Source organism: Netta rufina (assembly GCF_964035555.1).
Source record: "Netta rufina genome assembly, chromosome: Z".
Taxonomy (NCBI): Eukaryota; Metazoa; Chordata; class Aves; order Anseriformes; family Anatidae; genus Netta; species Netta rufina.
The window spans coordinates 49044549-49064586 of NC_140126.1; the positions used below are offsets into that span (position 1 = coordinate 49044549).

Genomic DNA, 20038 nt, shown 5'->3' on the forward strand with positions numbered 1-20038 from the left:
GTGGAGGATATGCACTTGACCAGGAATGAATGTATCAGCAACTGAGGGAGTCCTTCCTTAAGCAGCTGCCCATTTCTCATGTTCTCGAGTGCTCTGGTGATTGCTGCATCTCTTTCCCCAGCACCGCCATCTACATTTGTAATAAACCCTCTTGCCTGAAGCATGCTGTATATAACGTTTCTAGGGAGGAATGTGGGGGTGGAAAGACCACATGAGGTCATAAAGTTTTTGTGGAGTTGCAATTTGATCCAAAAAGTGAATTACCAGGTGCTTCTTCAGAGAGGGATTGGGGTTTATATTTAAATACCTCATTTAGGAAGACCTTGTACTCCAGAAGAGAATCAATTCCATTTATTCTCTAAAAGCACATTTGTTTTACCATAATTCTAGCATAATTCTAGGATGACGTTTAAAGTAGATTGATCAGTAGATTGAATTTAACAAATTTGTAGGAAAAAAAAAAAAAAATAAAGGACAAAGCTACATATCATTATTCTTAACACAGTGGATTTTAACAGGCTACTAAGTAATAAAATTTTAAAAAGGCACTACGTTTCAGATGCCTTTTTCAGAAATTTGATTCTCTCCTTTACCTTGCAGGGGAGGGAGGGAGTCGGGGTATTGTCCCTGCATGGTACCAGCACTAGATCTCAGCAGTCCAGGGCCAAGGTGGATATAGCATCAATCAATAGGCTTTAATCAAGGAGGGGTGGCGGTGGAGCTTTGATAGCACTCTGCAAATGGATATGCTGCTGCTAGAATGGCTATTACCTCTTGAGGAGGCTTCTTGTAACAGGATTTATAGGAAAGATGTTACGCTTCTGTGCATTGTAAGTGGGGGTGCAGCTGGTCGTGACTTGGCTGGTGGATGTCTGGATTTGTTCCTGGTTATCAGGTGGATGGAGCTGATGGGAACACAGGTTGTATTTTCCTTCTGCTGTGTTTCTGAACAGCACTGCTCTCTTGCCCACCTGTTCAGGCATCCAGCAGGGAGGATCAGCTGGAGGCAGCAACGGCACTGCTCCTGCATGCATGGAAGGCAAGAGCCTGTGGTGAGTGGCCTGATTATGCAGGGACACCTGCAAAGTTCATCCAAATGGGCTTTTAAAGTGTATTCACTAAGTTGTATTCAGTCACCAGTAGGTTTTGTTGTTTTTTTTTTGTTTTTTTTTTCAACCTATCTCTAAACCTACTAGAATTAACATCACTCTATTTCTGAAGGTTTGTCTACACCATAGGTTAGCTGGTATACTTTGGATTCACACTTTGAGTTGGTTCAGATAAAGTTTTGATGTCCAATATTGTGCCAACAGCCCTCAAATGTATCCCCTTTGGTGCTTGGCCTTGCCTAAGTCTTTAGCTCCAGCTGAGTCTTCAGGGGAAAAGAGCTTGAGCTCTACTGCGGTGTTGTACTTGAGGTGTTGTTACACAGAGGCAAGCAGAAGTCGGCTTGAAAATACGTTCAAGAGGAAAGGAGAAGTGTTAGAGAAGTTGGGTGGGGTGGATGGGACAACTGAAGTTTGAGGATTTGTGGGGCTGGGTGTCAAGCAGTGGGAAGAGTGAGTGAAAAGCAAGGAAAAGAAGGAGGGTGAGAGGAGAGATCTTGGGAAGCAAGACATGGCAGGGAAGTGAGGGTACAGGAGTACTGGGATAGCGAGACAGTGTAACTTTGGCTCAGTGGGAGATCGGAGATTTGAAAATGGGGGAATTTGAGGTGTATCAAAGCTGTAACAATGGTGGGATGAGCAGGACAGAGAAGGAAGGTGTGGAGGATGGGAGAGGGGAGGCAAAAAACTGCCGATGCAGATGGCATTGTGTAGTCCTTCTTCTCCCGGTGTCAGCAGGCAAAACGACTTCACTGGCCATCCTCACTACCTTTTCCCTGCCTGCAACGCCATGCTGTTTCCATGCGGTGACCATGGAAACCCAAGTTTTTGACTGGCTGCTCTAGGATGGTAGCTGTAATGACAGCGGTAATGAGTATTGACGGAGGGGAGGGAAAGGAGAGCAGCTGTGGAGCAGGGGAAGTTGCCTGAGTACAGTAATCGTGTTTGGCAGGTCAAGGGTGAACTGTGGCCTGCGGGAGTTGTACAATGCCCAAGGCTAGCAAAGTGGTGTTATAATAAACCCCAGATGTTTCCGCTATTTACAATGTATACGTTATGTTTAAACCTGAAAATGCATCCTAGGATCTGGTGGGTAGGGAAACAGTTATTAGCTGCTTGGAAATGACTTGTTGGTAATGTATCTGTTCCCCCTTGATATTAGCTGTTGCCTGTTTAAAATATAAATCTTCTAAGCAGAGACCCTCAGGAGCAGCTTTTCTTTTCTTTCCTTTTCTTTCCTTTTCTTTCCTTTCCTTTTCTTTTCTTTTCTTTTCTTTTCTTTTCTTTTCTTTTCTTTTCTTTTCTTTTCTTTTCTTTTCTTTTCTTTTCTTTTCTTTTCTTTTCTTTTCTTTTCTTTTCTTTTCTTTTCTTTTCTTTTCTTTTCTTTTCTTTTCTCTCTTTTTTTTTCCCTCTTTTTTTTTTTTTGGTCTCTTTTTTTCTTTTTCTTTTTTCTTTTTTCTTTTTCTTTTTTTTTTCTTTTTTCCCAAACCAGTGGTTTCATTCAACTGCATGAGAAACATTACCATCATCCTCGACAGCTTTTTGGGAGAGCCCAGCCTGGGCACAGCAGGCTGCTCCTGGGAGTGCTTGTGTGGGAGAGGCTCGGCTGTCAGGCACGGGCGAGCAGCCAGCCACAGGTGCGCAGAAAGCACCATTTAATTTCCCCAGACTAATTGTTTTCGAGCTCAGAGCCAGAACCCTTGTGGTACATCACGGGCCACAGCAGAGCCACAGCAACTTAGAGTAAGCATTGGAGAGGGGGGGATTTAGTTGGTTGGGCTTTTAAGTCGAAGTAATGGCTTGTCTACAAGAGCAAATTACTCAGCTAAACTGTGAATTTACAGCCCAGTGGTTGCTGTGCTCAAACCCTCCAGGTGATCAGCCCTGCAGCTGGTCCAGGCCAGGCACTCGAAACATTTGCATTGAGAGTGAATTAGTTCAACTATGGGAAACCCTGGAGCTGAGGGTTCCTGTTTGGGGTTTAGTGGCTCCGAGTGGATTGTAGGAGAATCTGCTCTGGGAGTGAATCACAGCAAAGTGAACTAAAGCCACCCAAGCTCTAAATATGTTTGCTTTGATGTTTTATTGGATTTAACTAATGCAGGCAAAACACACACCTACAGGCAATCCTGATTAACCCCTCACACACACTCATTCCTCCCACATATTAGGCATCAGCCGGCAACTGTCACCCATCACATGCCTGGGGCAAAGGGGCTCACTCGGACCCCTTGCCACTGGGTGCACTGAGGCTGCCCCTTTCTGTCGGATGTGGCAGAGAATTGCTTCACACTAGGTAGTGGGAAAACCTTGCTGGAGACCAGGCAACAGCCTGCAAAGAGAATAAATGCAAATGGAGTCCTAACCTGGATGCACTGGTTTGGTTTATTTCTGTGTAGAACCCTTTTGGCACGTGTCCCCAGGGCGTGTGTGAGAGTTGAGTAGTCACATTACACAGCTCTTGTCATTCCTCCATGTGGCTTTTGGGCCTGTGTAAAAGGGAATCTTGGGGGTTGTGGAGCAAACTATGCTGATTTTGACAGTTTCTGCCAAGTTTTTCTTTCCTGCTCTCTGTGCTTGCCCCAAACACACCCTGTGCAGCTTTTCCATCACAAGTCTACTTTGACTTCTATTAGGGGCGATGTCTTATTTTCCTGAGTGTTATTGTCCTCCCACACCCTGTGTGCCTTCCTTAGAGAGATTTTCTTGCTTTTTTACCCCAGTGGACAGCTCCCTGCCTAGCCATCCAGTTTTACAGTATTTCGTATCACACCTCATAAAAAGGGATACGGTACAAACATTCTGCCAGACAGACTGCTCATGTGATGCTGATGGCTCTCTGAACCTCTTCCTGGTTCACTTGGAGTCATTATCATGTGTGAGGGACTGTTCATTTTAGCAGTTTGTAAAGTGATGCTGCCCACTCCAGTATAAAGTGCAGTAAGCCACTCCACAAACATGTTTATTAATGTGAATGCAATGCCAGTGGTGTCTGAGTGTAAAATTACCAAAGCTATGTAAACTCCCACTTTGTCCAATGTGGAAAACCAAAAGTGTAGAAATTTCACTCATCTGAGATCTTTTTGGAATGCTAGACTCATCTGCTTCAGTGATTGAGAGAGGTTTTTCTATGTTTTTCAGTTATTTCTATGATACAACCAGTTTTTTTAACGTAAAGTTGCTGAATAAGATTTAAAACAGCATAAAAATGTGCTTTTCGTTCCCAATCTATGCATGATAATGAGAGATGCCTCTCTTTTTTTTAAGGATATGATGTCCATACTTAAATGTGACTCAGGAAATTACTTCCAGTATTTCTTTCTTTAGTAAGTCTGTTGATTTGAATTCACAATGTTTTAATAAAATTTCTGCTTCTCTCCTCTCCCATGTGTCTGGCAGATTCAGCTAATGCAAGTCATCTCAAAATTCTCTTTTTCTGTATTTTAATTTCCATCCCTCTGCAGAATAATCAGTCGGATAACAAATATAGCAGATAATACAAAATTTTCCAACATAAAAACTCTAAGAATTTATAGCATGATTATGTGTATGTTCAGTTATACTACTGACTAAATGAGTGGAGGACAAAGACAGCATATCCTCAGAGATTGGAAAACTGAACTAGCAAATTGAGTTTAATGGCTGTGTCTAACAGCAAATAAGAGGGTTGTAATAGCAATGAATAAGATTTCTTTTTTTTTTTTTTTTTTTCTTTCTGGGAAAATAATGGAGTACAGAAAGAAAAAAAAAGATGATTAAAACCTGTTGTTTAGGTCAGTGCTTCCTCTGATTATTTAAATTATATTTAAGGCTAGGGAAGCAAGCCCTGGGGATTAACAACTGTCAACCTTTCACTACTATCAAAACAATTCCAGCTCATGAGCAGTGAGAAATACTTACTGAAAAATGAAAAACTTCCTTTTTTTTTTTTTTTTTTTTTTCTCAGAAAGATTAGGATGAAGAGGCTGTGGGAAAGAGGGCAAGTGGCTCTGCAGTTTTTGTCTTTCTTGATAGGAAAATATGAAATTCCATGGCTGTGTTTGGTATGTGCTTAGGGAGCCCTGGATATATGAAGGCTGCAGATGGAGGTGCCAGTGGAGATCATCACTTTGTTGATGTTTTGCTGGATTTTAACCCACCTCTATACAATCCCAACTCACAACAAGGCTATTCATGAAAATGGCTTTTGGGCTCTTTCACACCTCCCTGATCTCACTGAGTGTTCATGTCCTTTCACTCCATCATAAATAGCTTGATTCTTCTGGAGGCTCCAGGAAAAAAGCTATTTTGATACCATTTTTTCTTAATCGTTGGTATGCTCAAGTACTACTGGATATTCATGAAGCTGGTGAGATAAAATACTTTGCAAAAAGATCATCCTTGGAAATAATGACTTCCAAAGTCCACCTTAAGTTCTTCCCAGGTACAATAAAAATGATTAAAAGGGAAAAATACAGTAGGCATTCAGTATAATGATACTGGGATTTTTGTATTATTATTAATTCTTTCATCCATGCTAGGTTTTATGACATCTCTCAGTAGAGAGACAGAGATTCAGAATGAGGTGATACTCTGAAAAGAGTATGATTCTCTTCTACAGAGCACTTTTCTAGCTTGATTTTCTTGATTTCCCTCAGCAATAATGGTGTCCTGTTTGGTTGCCTCCTACATAAAATTCCATTCACATCCAGAAGGGGGACTCACGATATTAAATTTCAGCAGATGCAATGAAATCATCCCCTATGTTTTTCCTTCAGAACATCCCTTTCTGATACTGTTGTGGTTCTTTCTTGGCTTCCTCCATCAGTCTTTCACTGCTTTCACTTACATAGCTTTTGTTATTACGTACTTACCGATGTAGGACAAATTTTGAAGAAGTCCTGCAATGCTGGGATATATGACTGGAACCGGGTACCAGTCCACCAAGAAGGTGTTTTGGTATACCTTTTCTTTATTTATCAGATGGGTTTTCTATGCCAGGCATGCCAGTTCTACCCACAGTTTCATTTTGTCCCCAGTGTGTAGGTAGAATCCTAGTCTGCAACTAATAAGGGAATATTTTGGTGGCTGTAATGCCCAAACACATGGGAGTGTTGCGAGACCCAAGAGAGTCTTTGGTCTACTGGATGGGCTTTCAGACCATTACCCAGCTCATGATGAAAAGAATAAATGTACATTCCTAAGCAGAGATACTCATGTTACTTTATGAGGGCAGGACTAGTGAAATATCTGAATTTTCATTCTTTCTGGGAGAGAAAAACTGGAGGTAAAAATAAATAAATAAATAAATAAATAAAAGAGGCAAATGGCTTAGACACATCATTTTACATAAACAGCAGGCTTGTCTTTTTGCTCATCTCCAGTAAATAAATCCTTCCATTCACCGGGCTTCTTGTGAGAGAGCATGTATCTCAATATTCGTGCCGCCTTGTTGAACGGAGCATTATTTCAAACCTGATATACCTGCTAGTTCTGCTGCTGGAGTTGCACAACAGTTTCAGTTGTAGTCCTATGCTTTCTCAGATTTTTTAGGATCAAGCTTTTGTGTTATAACCCTTCTAGTATTATGGGTTTCTTTCTCTTTTCTTCTAAAAAATCTGGACAAACGAAATGACTGGCAACCACCAGGTTCAGTATGTCTGGGGAGAGAGTTATGCATTCTTCCTATTACATGTCATTTTCAATTAGAATCCAGTTTTTAACTTGACATGATAGCATTTTGGATGGATAATGAGGTTTTTTTTGGTTCTTGAAGGATGGTTTTTTCTTGAAAAGTACTAAAAGGAAGAAAAAAAGTGACAACAGGAGAATTGGTTCGAGCACTAAGCAGATGCTCTCTAGAGGGAGATTTAGTTCTTCTTTGATGATCTCATCTTGGAGAAACATCCCTTCTGTGTCTGTCAAGCAGAAGAAGTCTTTTCTAACATGTTTTGCAGTTCCCCACTTCAGGTAGCTTCAGAGAGGCACAGAGGCCACATGTGATTAAGCCGGAACTTTTATTTTAATACTGTCTCTGCAAGAAGTGGATCAGCAGTCTGCTGGGACACTGCAAGCACGGTATAAATACTAGGCATATAGGCAACCTTCTTGCTTATTTCAGAGTTCCAACTTTAGATTTTGACTCTGTTGATATAGTAAAGACTGTGTAGATTCAGGCCTTGCAGCTCAGCTATCCAAATCTGAATTAAACGGCTTTGAGCTCAATTCAGATTTGTGTGGGACTTCACGGTGGAAATAGCCTTTCTGAAGACAGGCTTGCAGTCGTATTACTAATGCTCTCCAGTAATTTGTCAGCAGTTGAAAAGCATATTTTATGCTGGCTGTTATGTGTGTGAAGTCCAGGTGATTCGTGATTGAAATCACTGTCCTAGCTGGGAATTAAAAGCAGTGGAAGAATTTCAAGTTGCAGAAATAACAACAAATTGAAACTTTAACTAGAATTGATGTGGAACAGATAGATTGCAGCAGATGATATGTCAAAATATCCAGCCCAGTAGTAGCAAAATGAATCTATTGCTCACAAGGTCACTATTCTTGAGAATGGATCAAAAAGGAGACAAAGGAAAGGATGGGATGTTGGTCTGATTAGTCCTCTTGTGCAGAGGTTTATAGTCATGTCAATGTCTCTACCCTGAACAATGAATGTATACTTACATATATGAGTGTTAGCACATGAAGTCACTGTCATTAAAGTCAGGTTTCTTAAATCAATTCAATTGAAGCAGAGAGAGTGTTGCCTGTAGAAAGACCTGTTACGACTAATTTAATCCAGAAGTTTATTGATTCAACTTAATTTGTTAAGGAATTGATTTTAATTTGTGTTTAATCATAAATCAGCTCTAAATCAGTTTAAATGTGTTCACACTGAGGTTTTCCATTGGTTTGAATAAAATTGATTTATGCTTTATTTAGAATTTTGCAAATTTGGATAGAGACAAAGACCTTCCTTTATTTTTGCCCTTTTGTAATGACTGTAGCACATTTCCCAGTCTTCTGGGGTGAAAGTCTAGCTGTATCGAATCAATGACAAAGCATTTTATTTTCACAGGGCCTGAATTTTGCCTAGTACTGTGTTGAGCCTCTAGCTCTTATCATATAGCAAATAAAGCCCTGGATACTTGCACACTTGATATAATCAATTTTCAGGCTGTGATTTTATCCAAAACTGTGACACACGAAAACCATTTGTAAGTTTAAAAGAAGTGGGGGAAGGGAGGTTTGCCTGATTTACCATGTCTTTATTCTTTTTACCAGCAGCCTGTTCAAAATTTGTGTGGAGTTTATTCTCCAACTGTTTTTTAGCTATACCTAGCAATATGGTCTCTGTTCTGTTAATGGAGAGCCTAGAATGAGGCATACGATTTGGTAAATAATGTACATTACTTGCAACGCTTGATATTTTTCTGTGAATTTAGAAGGTCTGCTTATGGCTCCGACATAAAGAATAACACTTTAATATAATAAAAGCCATAATTCCTATCTGACAATACATACTGGTGGTCACTATTATAGGAGCTAGATACTTAGGTTGTTAAATAATTACTAACTGTTAGTCTGTTAAATAATCACTAACTGTTTCAAGCATGTTATAGTCGTTTTCACATAATCATAGATTTTAAGGCCATTGAGGGATTTTGGCAAGAGGTCACGTAAACACCAGCCAGGATGGGGTTGATAGTTACAGACTGGAAGCTCCAGGCTGGACTTGATGGCCCCTTTGAGAACTATTTCATGGTTTTCTGTGATTGTGTGGTGATCCCTGTCTTGTGTGACCTGCTACTTAGCATTCACACAGGTTTCCTGGTATGCAATTTCACTGCTTACAGTTGATCTGGAGTATATTTTTTAACGGCCTTGTAATTTTTCGTACATAATTTTTGAACTTTTGCCTACAGTCCATAAACCATTTCAGCATTGCATAAAGTCTTGCTGCCCCTCCTCCAGTGATGGCTGGACCGTGGTGTGTTTCTGTACACTTTACTGATCAAGCGGTAATGGATTTTTGGAGGTTGACCTTTAAAAGGATGTCTAATCTTGTATAATAATTTAACCAGGGGAGATGCTTCTAATTAGGCCATTTTGAGAGCTGTTCCTGATTGCAGGTATTTAGCAATATTTATTCTTAAGAATTTTTGTTTAATTTTTCATTTTTCTAAAGATTACCTATGCATTTTTAAACAGGTGTGACATAAATGTTTACTTTTCACTGCAGTTTTCATCTCTGTTTTACCATGTAGAGTGTTACTGTGGGGTTCAGTGTCTGAGCTTCAGAGTGTAACTGTGGGGATCAGTATTTGTTGTAAATAAGTTACATTGTAGGATATGTAATGAAGTATGTTGTAGAGGCAATGAGCTCCTCTCTGCATACTGTGATTGTACATTATGTTGAGTGCCATGTTCAGATTTTTGCTGAGCTGACTTGGAGCTGATGGTTTGTGTAAAATGCCCAAGTTGTTTCCAGATTCCCAGTTACTGAAATGGCTCAGAGGGCTTTGGGGCTCCTTGGCTAAACTGCTTCCATACCTTCTACCAAAAATTGAAGGTTTTGCTAACAGACATTACCAGCTGACAGCCAACTCAGTCATCTCAAAGGTTCAGGTCTACTTGTGCTGTGGGGAATATTCCTCCTTCATGTGCTGTGCCTCTGGGATGAGATGGTACATGCTCTACTCCACCTATGACCAGAACCAGCTGAAGACAACTGAGGAAATTTGGATTAAGTCTGGGTGGGGACAGACCCTAGTTTGTGGTCCCAGTGGAAGGTTATGCCTGAGGATGACTGGAAGTTTTCTCATCTACTTGGTAAGAAGTGGTGATGTCTTTGTGAACTTTGTGAGAAGGAGATTGTTTGGTACTTTTAGGCAGGCTGTTATTTTGGTAAGTCCCATTTTGAGTCATTCTGTGTACTCACTGATTATTCTTTCTGGTGCTTACATCCCCCAAATCAGCTTCCTCAGGTATTCTTAGTGGTGGTGGCAGTGAGCCAATGTTGGATGAGCTGGTTACTGGTCACCAGTTGAGGCACCTTGCATCCCACAGTCTGGGAAACTCCTTCTGACCACAGTTTCCACTGAATTTCACCTGTCATGTCACCCCCTAATCCCTGTTCTGTATAACTGGCTAATGAGGTGTCCAGTGGGCCCTTCTGCTTTTCTTCTTCAGAATGGAGGATTGTTTCAATAATGGGGAAATTTATGTCAATCCTGTGGCTATAATGTTGCTTGATGTCTATTAAATGCTACATCATGCATACATGTGGCATACTGTTTCTTCTACACAACTGAGCTTTCATGGGGTGTAGGTACAGTTTGGCGTATTTAATTAGGAAGATTTCTGAAAAGGCACATAAAAGTGTGCTGGCAGTGTCTCTATGATGTGTGTTGCTCTTTTTTTTTTTAAGGCTCCCACAGCCTCAAGGGGACAAGGAAGATTTTTCTGAGTATGAAGGGCCTGCCATGGATAGATCTACACTGGGTAATTTATTGGCTGATGCATGGCACACTTTCATCTGTGAAGTGGAGCTATTGCAGAATCATAAAATGCTATTATGCCAAGAAAACAGTACACACCAGAAGAAAAAAAGAGAAAAAAAAAAAAAGAAAAAAGAAAAAAGAAAAAAAAAAGTGCCTAATTATGATTAGGATTAAGGGAAAGCAATCATTCATGGCCTTTGTGCATGAGCACCCCAGCATTGTTGGAACTGTGTGAAGGTGAAGCTAGATGTTGAAATGCTGAGGGGATGGAGAGGCAGCCCAGACCAGAGGAGGTGGAAACAAGAGTTACAAAACACAACATACATAGGATGTACATACAACATGTACATAAGATGTGTAAAACTTAGAGGATTCAGCACACTGGTGGCAGGTACAGAGGTGTGCCATAGACAAAGAAATGTGAGAGAGAGAGGAGGAGATGGCTGCAGACTTGGAGCCCTCAGGCTAACAGGCTAATATTCTAAGGAACTCATTAAAAAGTGTAAGTGCTACCATGAGAGAGACAGAGAGAATCACCTGAAAACTGGATTTTCATCAGCAATCTGCTGCTATAGAGAGGAATAAAATTTGAAATGATACTAAAGAACAATGAATTTGGCATATCGTTATGTTGCACTTTCCTTCTTGCTTTCTTTTCTTCCTAGTTGTTTTCATCCTTCCCAGAACAATCTTAGAGAACACTGAGGTGGCTACACATGTACCACAGCTGAGACCTGAGGTTTAAATTTTGTATACTCATTGATCTGGTGCATCTTCCAAGTCTGATGATGAGCTGTTATCTTAAGACCCAGTCCCATTAACAGTGAAGTCACAGGATTTGCTTTCAGGTGATTCTCTCAGCTGTACTAGACTGTCTTTGGTGACCTACTGGATGTCTTTTTTTTCAAGCTAAGACAGAGATTAGTGATGAAAATCACTAATCAAAAAGAAGGAGATATATGTATGAGTCAGCAAGCCACCCATCCTCCCCTCATCTGACTTCGAGGCTTACGACTTGAGACAAAATTTTCTTACATGGAGTCCTGAAATTCAGCTCCTAAATCAAAAATGGCCTCATTTTAAAAAATCACATTAAGAAAGCACTTGCAAGTCCGCTTGAAATCCATGGGATTTATGCCTGCATAGCATTTCTGTGCATTGGATTGCTTTCATTTTAGTGCTCAAATAAAGATTCTGGAGTCTACCTTTATGCACTTAGGTATGTAAAATATGGGCCTGCAGATTTTTATATTGACTTTATGAGCGGTTGTCCCTGAATTGTTTATTGCATATCAAGTATATTTATTTTACGCTGTCCCCACATTTTCAGTCTCTATGATCAGATTTTTTTTATTGACAATGTCTAACAGGATCATAAAAGTTTATCAGGGATGCAGCTAGTCGGAGTCAGCTGCTACCCTGTGACACAGAGGAGTATTTAATGTAATCAGGCTGTGCGTTCCTGCAGACATGATCATCAGTAAATAAATTAAGTGTTGACCTTTAAATTGTAATCTTTATGTTACATGCTTGCTCACACATAGCTTCTCTTGTGTAACCTACATTTTGCTATCTTTGAATGCAGTTCCCTGTCTCTGAGGAGGTCGAAGCTTGGAAACTGATATCTTGAGTGACTGCATGAGGCTGGATAGCCTGGCATTATCTTGTTACACTGAATAAATGTACACTGTCTATCTTTCTTTTATGGGCATGATACTTCTACTAGGAATGCCCATTTGTCATTACCATCCTTTTCCAGGATCCACTAAAGAAGCTTTTTACTTGTACAGTGGACGGAAGTATGGAGACCTTCTCCGTTTGCACAGTACTTTTTCCATATGCCCATTTTCCGTGTCCTATTCAAAAAGTTGCCTTCCCAATATCATGTTATCAGACAGTCCATGATATTCTCTTTGGAAGAGTTTACTGTGTTTCTGATAGGGAGAACAAAATGGAGATTAACACAACCTCAAGTAGCAGGTTCATGGCAAGGGGTAAATTTCTATCAGTTCTGGTATGAAACATATTTTAAAGCTTCTCATCCAGAATAAACCAGGACTTTAGGTGGATATCTTTGAGTTCATTGTGTGCACCATTACTTTGAAAGGATGGAGGGAGAATTCAGGACTGTCACACCTAAATGTGTCAAACCTGTCAAGCTCAATGAGTTTAGTCTCAAATGATCCACAGCTGGAGATAAAAACTCCCAGTCAGGGTAGTCAGAGTTGCAGTTGGTTTTATGATTGGCTTTTGGGAGTAGCTACTCTGATTTACAATAGCATTTACAGGTTCCTTGCCTGGTCCAATGTTCAAAGAACATGACAGTAGTGTTATATTCCTCCCTCTTGCTCCATTTCTTGGCTCCTGAACTTGATGCTAGCCTTTCCTGTGGTGTTCTTCTTTCTCTTGGCCTTTACAATATCTAACATTTATGAAAAATAAAATCCTTTTAACATCATGAAAGAGAATGAAATTCTGTGGATCTTTGTTTTACATTTAGTGCTTAAAAAAAAAAAAAAAAAAAAAAAAGTTAGTTTTGCATTTTTCCTTTTGCTCTTCTTCACAGGCATAAGTATTCAAATCCTATCAAGACCCAGAGGCTACAATGTATCCGGACATATTTTTGAAAGAGTTCAGAACTGAAAAGATTCCATTTAAGCAGCTAAATTATTTGTTTGATTTTCCAATCTCTTAGATCATATTCAGTTACTCTGGTAACTGAATAGGCACTCTGCTGTGGGATTATCTATCATTACCCACAGTGTTTTATCATATAGATAATCTGCACAGAGACTCAGCATGCTGGAATGAAATACCAAAGTTTTGAAAAGTGCTCAGAATCCAAACGTTGCTTGAGAGAATAATAGAAAAAGTTTAAAAACAATGGAAAACAATATATATATATTTTTTTCAGTTGTCTAAGCAGGAGCGGTATATGTTTTAAAGTGTAGCTTATATTGTTTTTACCAGAGGCTTTAGAAAATCTGGTCTGCTGATGATAAGCCTGAGCTTGATTACAATCTCATATGCAAGGGGAGGCGGCTTTTTGGAAATAATATAATTTGTCTTGCATTACTGACCTGCCTTGAGCATTGTGCTAGAAAAAAGCAAATCTGAGGCCAAGGCAATGGGTGTTATTTTTGTGGCCTTTATTACCACTCACCAAACCATTCATCATAATTTTACACAGCAAATTGTGCACATATGCATACTGGCAACCATGTCTAATACATTCCTGTATTCAGACTCTTAAAAACCTTTGTGCCTTCCTAGGAAGAGGAAAAGAAAAAAAAAGTACCCCATGGAATTTCAGCTGAAAGCATGTAGTTGTGTGATAATATTTTGCAGGTTTCCTGTTTAATTTGTTCGATGTGTTGAGGTTCCATGCAGATTAACTACACAATCAAACACTGAGGGTGAGGAGATTGCTGTGCTTTGCCAAACTCACCAAAGTCCAGAGAGAAGAAGTTATCTCCAGTCATACATTATCAATGTGTCTTTTGCAGAGTGAATATAGAAATGTGTGTTCCTTATCTGCAGTGATATTATGCAGGCCAGCAGACATACATTTCTGAAAGAAAAAAAAAAAAAAAAAAAAAAAAAAAACAGGAAAAGCAAAAAAATGACAGGCATACAAGCCACTACAATAAACAGTGATCTAACACCTTGCATGCTTTTGCCTGTCGTGCTCTCCCAACAGTGCAGGGACCTTTGCTGACACGGCTGCCACTTCTGTAGGGCTTGTCACAGTGAGGCAGCCCTCTCTGGCCGCTATCACCCTTGGTGCTTTCCTAGAAAGTCTGTCAAATCCAGGGAGGTCCACAGATCACAGAGGGAGGTCTTGATCAGGGAGTGTGAAAAGCGTGGGGTTGGACGTGGGTGCCTTTCTGTATGTCTAATTGACTCTTAAAATGTGAGGCCCTCCCAGGGTTCCGGCATATTTTCAGTATAAGGAGTACAAATAAATTGGATCCCACCACACCTTTCATTCAAGCAGTGCCATTTTCAGGGTGTTCGCACAGTTACTTTCCAGTGTCTCTCATCGGGATTTGTTTATTTTCTTTGCTATCTGGCCCTTGTCATTCCGTGACTGATGGCACGTGGGAGAGCTCTGCTGCTGCAGTACCAGAGAAACTTTGAATGGCACTGTCCAAAACTTGTTCTACAGTAAATTCTGGAAGTCTCTTTTCAATATTGAGAATATATTTTGACCAAGTCACCCTGTGCCAGATGGCATCTGAACCTCTGTGCCCATTCTCCCTTGTTCCTCCTGGTGGTGGCCAGCTTCACCCAGAGCATTGGATAGAAGCCCTGGTGGTGGCAGAAGCCATGCTCCATGGCAGGCAGTGAGATGCAGGTGGAAAGGAGCCAAGCTGACAGGATATGCCTTAGGGACAAAGGAGAAAGGGGTAGAGAGGCAAGGGCAGGGAGGTGCTTCGGGAGGAGCAATGCCTAGTTATCATTATAAATATTCTTGACACCTTTAAAAATATTTTTTACAAGACAAGTTCCTGGCTTACCAGAACCAGAAAAACTGACACAGACTGTGACAAAAGTGAACTACCTCTTGCATCTGTGGAAGCCATAGCTGATCTCAATCCAAATATACAGAGCTGTAGTTTTATCAGCACGAGCTGTCTTGTATGCCTGACAGGTCTGATTAGCTTTTGCAAAACTGTAGCTGAAAGGAAACAAACATAGTGTAAATGAAAAAAAAAAAAAAAAAAAAAAAAAAAAAAGGGAAAAAGAAAAAGAGAGAGAGAGAGAGAAAGACACAGTCTCTTTTCTGTCATGTCTGTGAACAGCTTTTACTGCTTTCCCTGGAGAGCCTGCATGCTTGGACAGCGAGTTACTGTGAATTAGTGAGGGTCACTGCCATTGATTAAATCCTCTTTTATGTTTCCTGGTAACTCCTGAATTATGGCAAGAGTTGAGCATATTAATTTAACACTTTTTTTTTTCACTGACAGTTCTTATGGAGGAAGAAATCTGCAAGTCATTTTGCACAGATAATATTGAATTAAAATAAAATTCGGGAACAAAATGGCATCTCCCTTTTATTCCCAGTTTTACCCTGCTATGTTGACAGGAAAAATCAATAACCAGTTGAAGTCTTTAGCACAAAATTTTGAGCTTTGCAACTGTGGTTATTCTCTTAATTTATTTGAGATATGGGATCAGGATATAATGAGTGAAATATACTCAAATAAGGAATACCATCTCTTTATTTCATACCTCTGCAGCTCCTTTTCTCATGTGGTGACAAAGGATTATATATTAGGTGACACAATGAAATTATTAGCATAAACCTCACTTGTAAAGGTGATAATTAATGCTAATTATTTTTGTTAGAAAAGTTAAAGGTTGTATCTTTCAAAAAATCCTTCCTTCTTGGATAAATACTTGAATATTTGCATATGTGCATATGTAATTGTACATGTATATACAAATAGATGCATGGACACACACACTATTACAAAAGTGTAAATATTTAAACACATTGTTAAAACAATATGTGGACATTTGTTCTATGGAAAGCAAAAATTGTTATGGTAGCATTTTGGGAACGTGTTGGAATTTCCAAAATTGTCTTGGGGGATGGGGGCAGGAGAATGGAAACTGACATATAAAAACACATTTTGAGGGAGATTTCCTTCTGACCATGAAATCCTGGTCCCTGTTCACTCACCTGGTATGCCACAGTGCTTGAGGCAGCTCTGTCACTGCCCCAATCCCTGTGCCTGCCCCATGTCTAGAACCTCCACTGTGGCTCGATAGCCACACCTCAGTGTCTCTTTTGCTGTAGACCTCATTTTCCCACTGATGCTTATGCCACTCTGCTTTGGGCCCAGTGTCCAAGGAAATCAGAATACCTCTGGCTTCCCTGGGCAGTCCTGTGATGAGATCAGAAAGGTCGCCTCACATGTGGGACAAGCAACACTGCTCTCTAGCAGGCAAGCACATATCAAACATGTCTCATCATTTGATACACATCTCTCAGAATTAAGGCTGTGATGGTGCTGCTTGATTTTTGCCTGACCAGAATAATAATTAAGAGCAATTTACATCAGCAAGTCCCTACAAATGCGTGAGCACCAAACATCAAAACACCATCAAGCATGTTCCAGGGTGTCAAACACTTTTTTACACAGGACCATAGTGGAAACCTATTACCATCACAATGAGAGATCCTGATCTGCATGTTGTAGAAAGTCATTTGGCCATACTGGCCATTCACTTCCTCAGACAATATTACAGCTGTTTAAGAAACAAACCAAAAAATAACAGTACATTATGCTAGAGGTGCTGCATGGGACTAACAGCTTCCTGAGGGTATAGGCTAACAATGGGGCACAGCTGAGCTGAGATAGACTCACATGCTGTCACCCATCAACTGACCAGATGTAACTTTCCATAATAGCCCTCCCCAGTTATGTGGTAAAGGTGTTGTATTGAGCCTCAGGAAAAATTAGGTGGTTTACCTTGCTACAGAAGCATGGTAAAAGCTGCTTTGCAGCTAACACGCTGGGTCAAATGAAGGGTAGCATCTCACAATGGCACTGTATTTTTGTGTAAATGCTGTGCTCAAAGACCAGTACTGGATAAAGAGTATTAGAGGTCTTTAGCTTAGAAAGTCCTAAATGGTTTGAAATTTATCTACAGAATAAATGCTATTGTTACAACATGGTAGAAATTGAGATGCATCAGCTGGAGTTCATCAGTGTGTGGGAGCTGTTGGCTGAGCATTTTCAATGCAGTGTCCCCTTCTGGGTCCAAAATATCCTTAATTGATATTGATTCTCTTGATGGGCTTCCAAGTCTGTCGTCTCTTGCCTCAGGGAAAGGATGTAGCCAAGCTGAGATTTGTGCTAGGTATATAATGTGGGTTATAATGTTTGGCTGGAGCAAGAGCCCTTCCTCAGATTAGGGAAGCTGTTGAGCTTGTACTCTTGCTTTTAGCTTTTTGTCACATCAGCTGGACCTGGAGCCTTTGGATATCCACTGACTCATAGCAGTTAAAATAAATAACTCGTCAAGATGTCCTCCCTCTATATTACCTGCCTCGTCTGCCTGATGCAGTGTGCTGTCTTGTGTCTAGGTGCTCATGATCAACTAAGTGTTAATAGTGCTTTATACCATATTCAGAAATAGCACTTCAATTCTCACTCAGGCAGAATTGTCTCGTAAGACCAATGTAGGAAGACTCCAAAGAAACAAAGTAGACTGTCATTAGATACACGCTTATGCTTTAAGTTTGATGTGTGTTTACACACAACTGACCCTTACTTATTAAGTTCTGGTGCAGAAGCATTGCTTGCCTGGTTGGGGTTTTGCTGTCTGGCTTTGCCTACATCAACTGTGGTTAGTACTGTTTTCTTTTTTGAGGATGGCCTAATCACCAGCTCATTCTTTTATTTCTTTAGCAGTGCCTCCCAAATTGAAGGAAATGAAAAACCAAGAGGTTGCTGTGGGTCAGAAGCTAGTGCTAAGGTGTGAAACCACTTCAGAGTACCCTGCACTCAGATTCAAATGGTTAAAGAATGGAAAGGAAATAACCAAGAAAACCAAACCGGATAATGTCAAGATCCCCAAAAAACAAAAGTAAGTACAGAGACATATGTCACAAGTGGAGCTGGGAGGGGTGGGGAGAAGACTGCTCACAAGAAAACAAGCATTAAGGTTATTAATTGCGGCATCACAAAGCTAAAAGCTATGAGGTAAAGAAGAAGGAACTTTAAAGAAGCAGATGCTGACTTTGTTTTTTGAATGTATGGATGAAGTGGTAGTATGGTATAAATATTTCATAAATAATTTTACCTTTTCAATGCCTGTTTCTTCTCGGATAGCCAAAGGCTATCATCTTAACCAGTAAATCTTGGAGACAGGCTATTTTTAAACTACACATGAGAACAGAGGTACCTTATGTTTATTGTCTAAAATCCAAGAACATTTAAAATCATCAATGCAATGTGAATTTGGAAATATTTTTGAAATTTGCTTTGTAAACAATCTAGTCCTGAAGAAGGGCTGCATTCTTTCTGTTTTAGCTTCAAGTGTGATATGCAAGCTTGCAGCAGTCCTTTGAGAGAGGCATTCCAGCATATGCAGGACAAAGCACAAGTCTAGCAGATGCCAGATGAGTAGCAAAGGCTGCAAATCTCATCTTCCTGCCTGGTGGAAAGTGTCCCCAACACATGACTGCTGACCAGTGCCAAGGGATTGTGCGGTGCCCTGTTTCAGTAGGGCAGGCAGAAAAAACTATACAACCTATTTTCTACATTGATGAAGGAGAAGACGTTTGCTGTGGGGTCTCTACCTTGTTATTTAGGCTTAGAAATTTTGATTGTGCCTGCTCCTTCACCGAAAGGCGACATGAAAATCTGTCTGAATACAGCCCTTCAACGCTTACTTCTCTCTCAATACAACGGTTCAGCTCTTACTTCTGTTCTTAGTAGGCAGTGGTGCAGTTTACTGCACTGGGGCTTGCCTCCCCTTTGTGCAACACACAGAGGATTTGGTGTGGACTTTACAGAAGATCTTTCCTCCAGGGTATTAAGTGCCCTCATACTTCATCAGATCTCATATCAGTAGAAAAAATAGCAGCCAAAATCAAACAGGTGCTTGACTTTCCAGAATCATTCCAGTTGAAAACTAGATGTTATGACTTCCCTTTTGGCTCTCTGTGCCCCAAATAAGGGCTGATGGAATATGGAAGGGGATGGACAAGCATCACTGCAGCCCTACTGCCATGGTCGCACAACTGGAATCTGCAATGTCTCTTTCCAGCATTTGTGAAATGGAGCTGTTCCAGGTGGCAGCTAGCCTGGCAAATTATCCGGACCCATTTAGAGGGCCATATGTCTCAGTTAGAGTTGCATTTTCAGTCTAGTCTGTACAGGTCAGAGCCTGACCCTCAAGAGAGTTCTGCCTGTGAGGAGCAGACTATATTTTCTCCTGTTACTTTTTTGCTGATGATGATTGACCAAACTCACTGGAGCCTGGATTTCATCTTCTGAGGCTGGGCTTTGTCAGTTCACTGTTGGGTCAGTAACTGTTTTGGCTTCTACCAGGCACCACAAGACAGTGGAGACATTAGCAGGGGAAGTTATTTTCTGGAGCTGAGCAGGAAACATTTTTGAAAACCCAGAACTCTACTAGGATGAATTTAAAATCTCTCAAAGTTTTGAGGAAGAGAGAGAGAGAAAGGAGAGGGAGGCAAGTAAGAGGGTGAGAAAGGAGCTGGCATAATGGACACTCACTGATAGCCGTTGATTAGACTATGTATGTGGAATATGTGAGGCTATTTTACAGGTTTATGTGCCAAAATACATCTAAAATTCCCCAAAAGATACAGAGAAAAAATACCCTATAAATTGTACCTCTTTCTGGAAAATGGAAATCTGAAGTCCTAGTCCCTCACAGTAAGTGGGCAGAGTGAAGACTTGGATTTCACACTGG

At 40.4% G+C, this 20038-nt stretch overlaps 1 protein-coding gene across 1 annotated transcript in view; it reads left to right on the forward strand.

Annotated features, from left to right (window-relative positions):
- Positions 1 to 20038, forward strand: part of NRG1 (neuregulin 1) — a gene marked incomplete at both ends in the record, with an annotated part of 180219 nt that overhangs the window by 12732 nt on the left and 147449 nt on the right. Inside the window, one exon of the mRNA XM_084305026.1 lies at positions 18004 to 18181. Within this exon, the coding sequence (XP_084161152.1) occupies positions 18004 to 18181 (178 nt within the window). The remainder of the gene's footprint in view (positions 1 to 18003; positions 18182 to 20038) is intronic.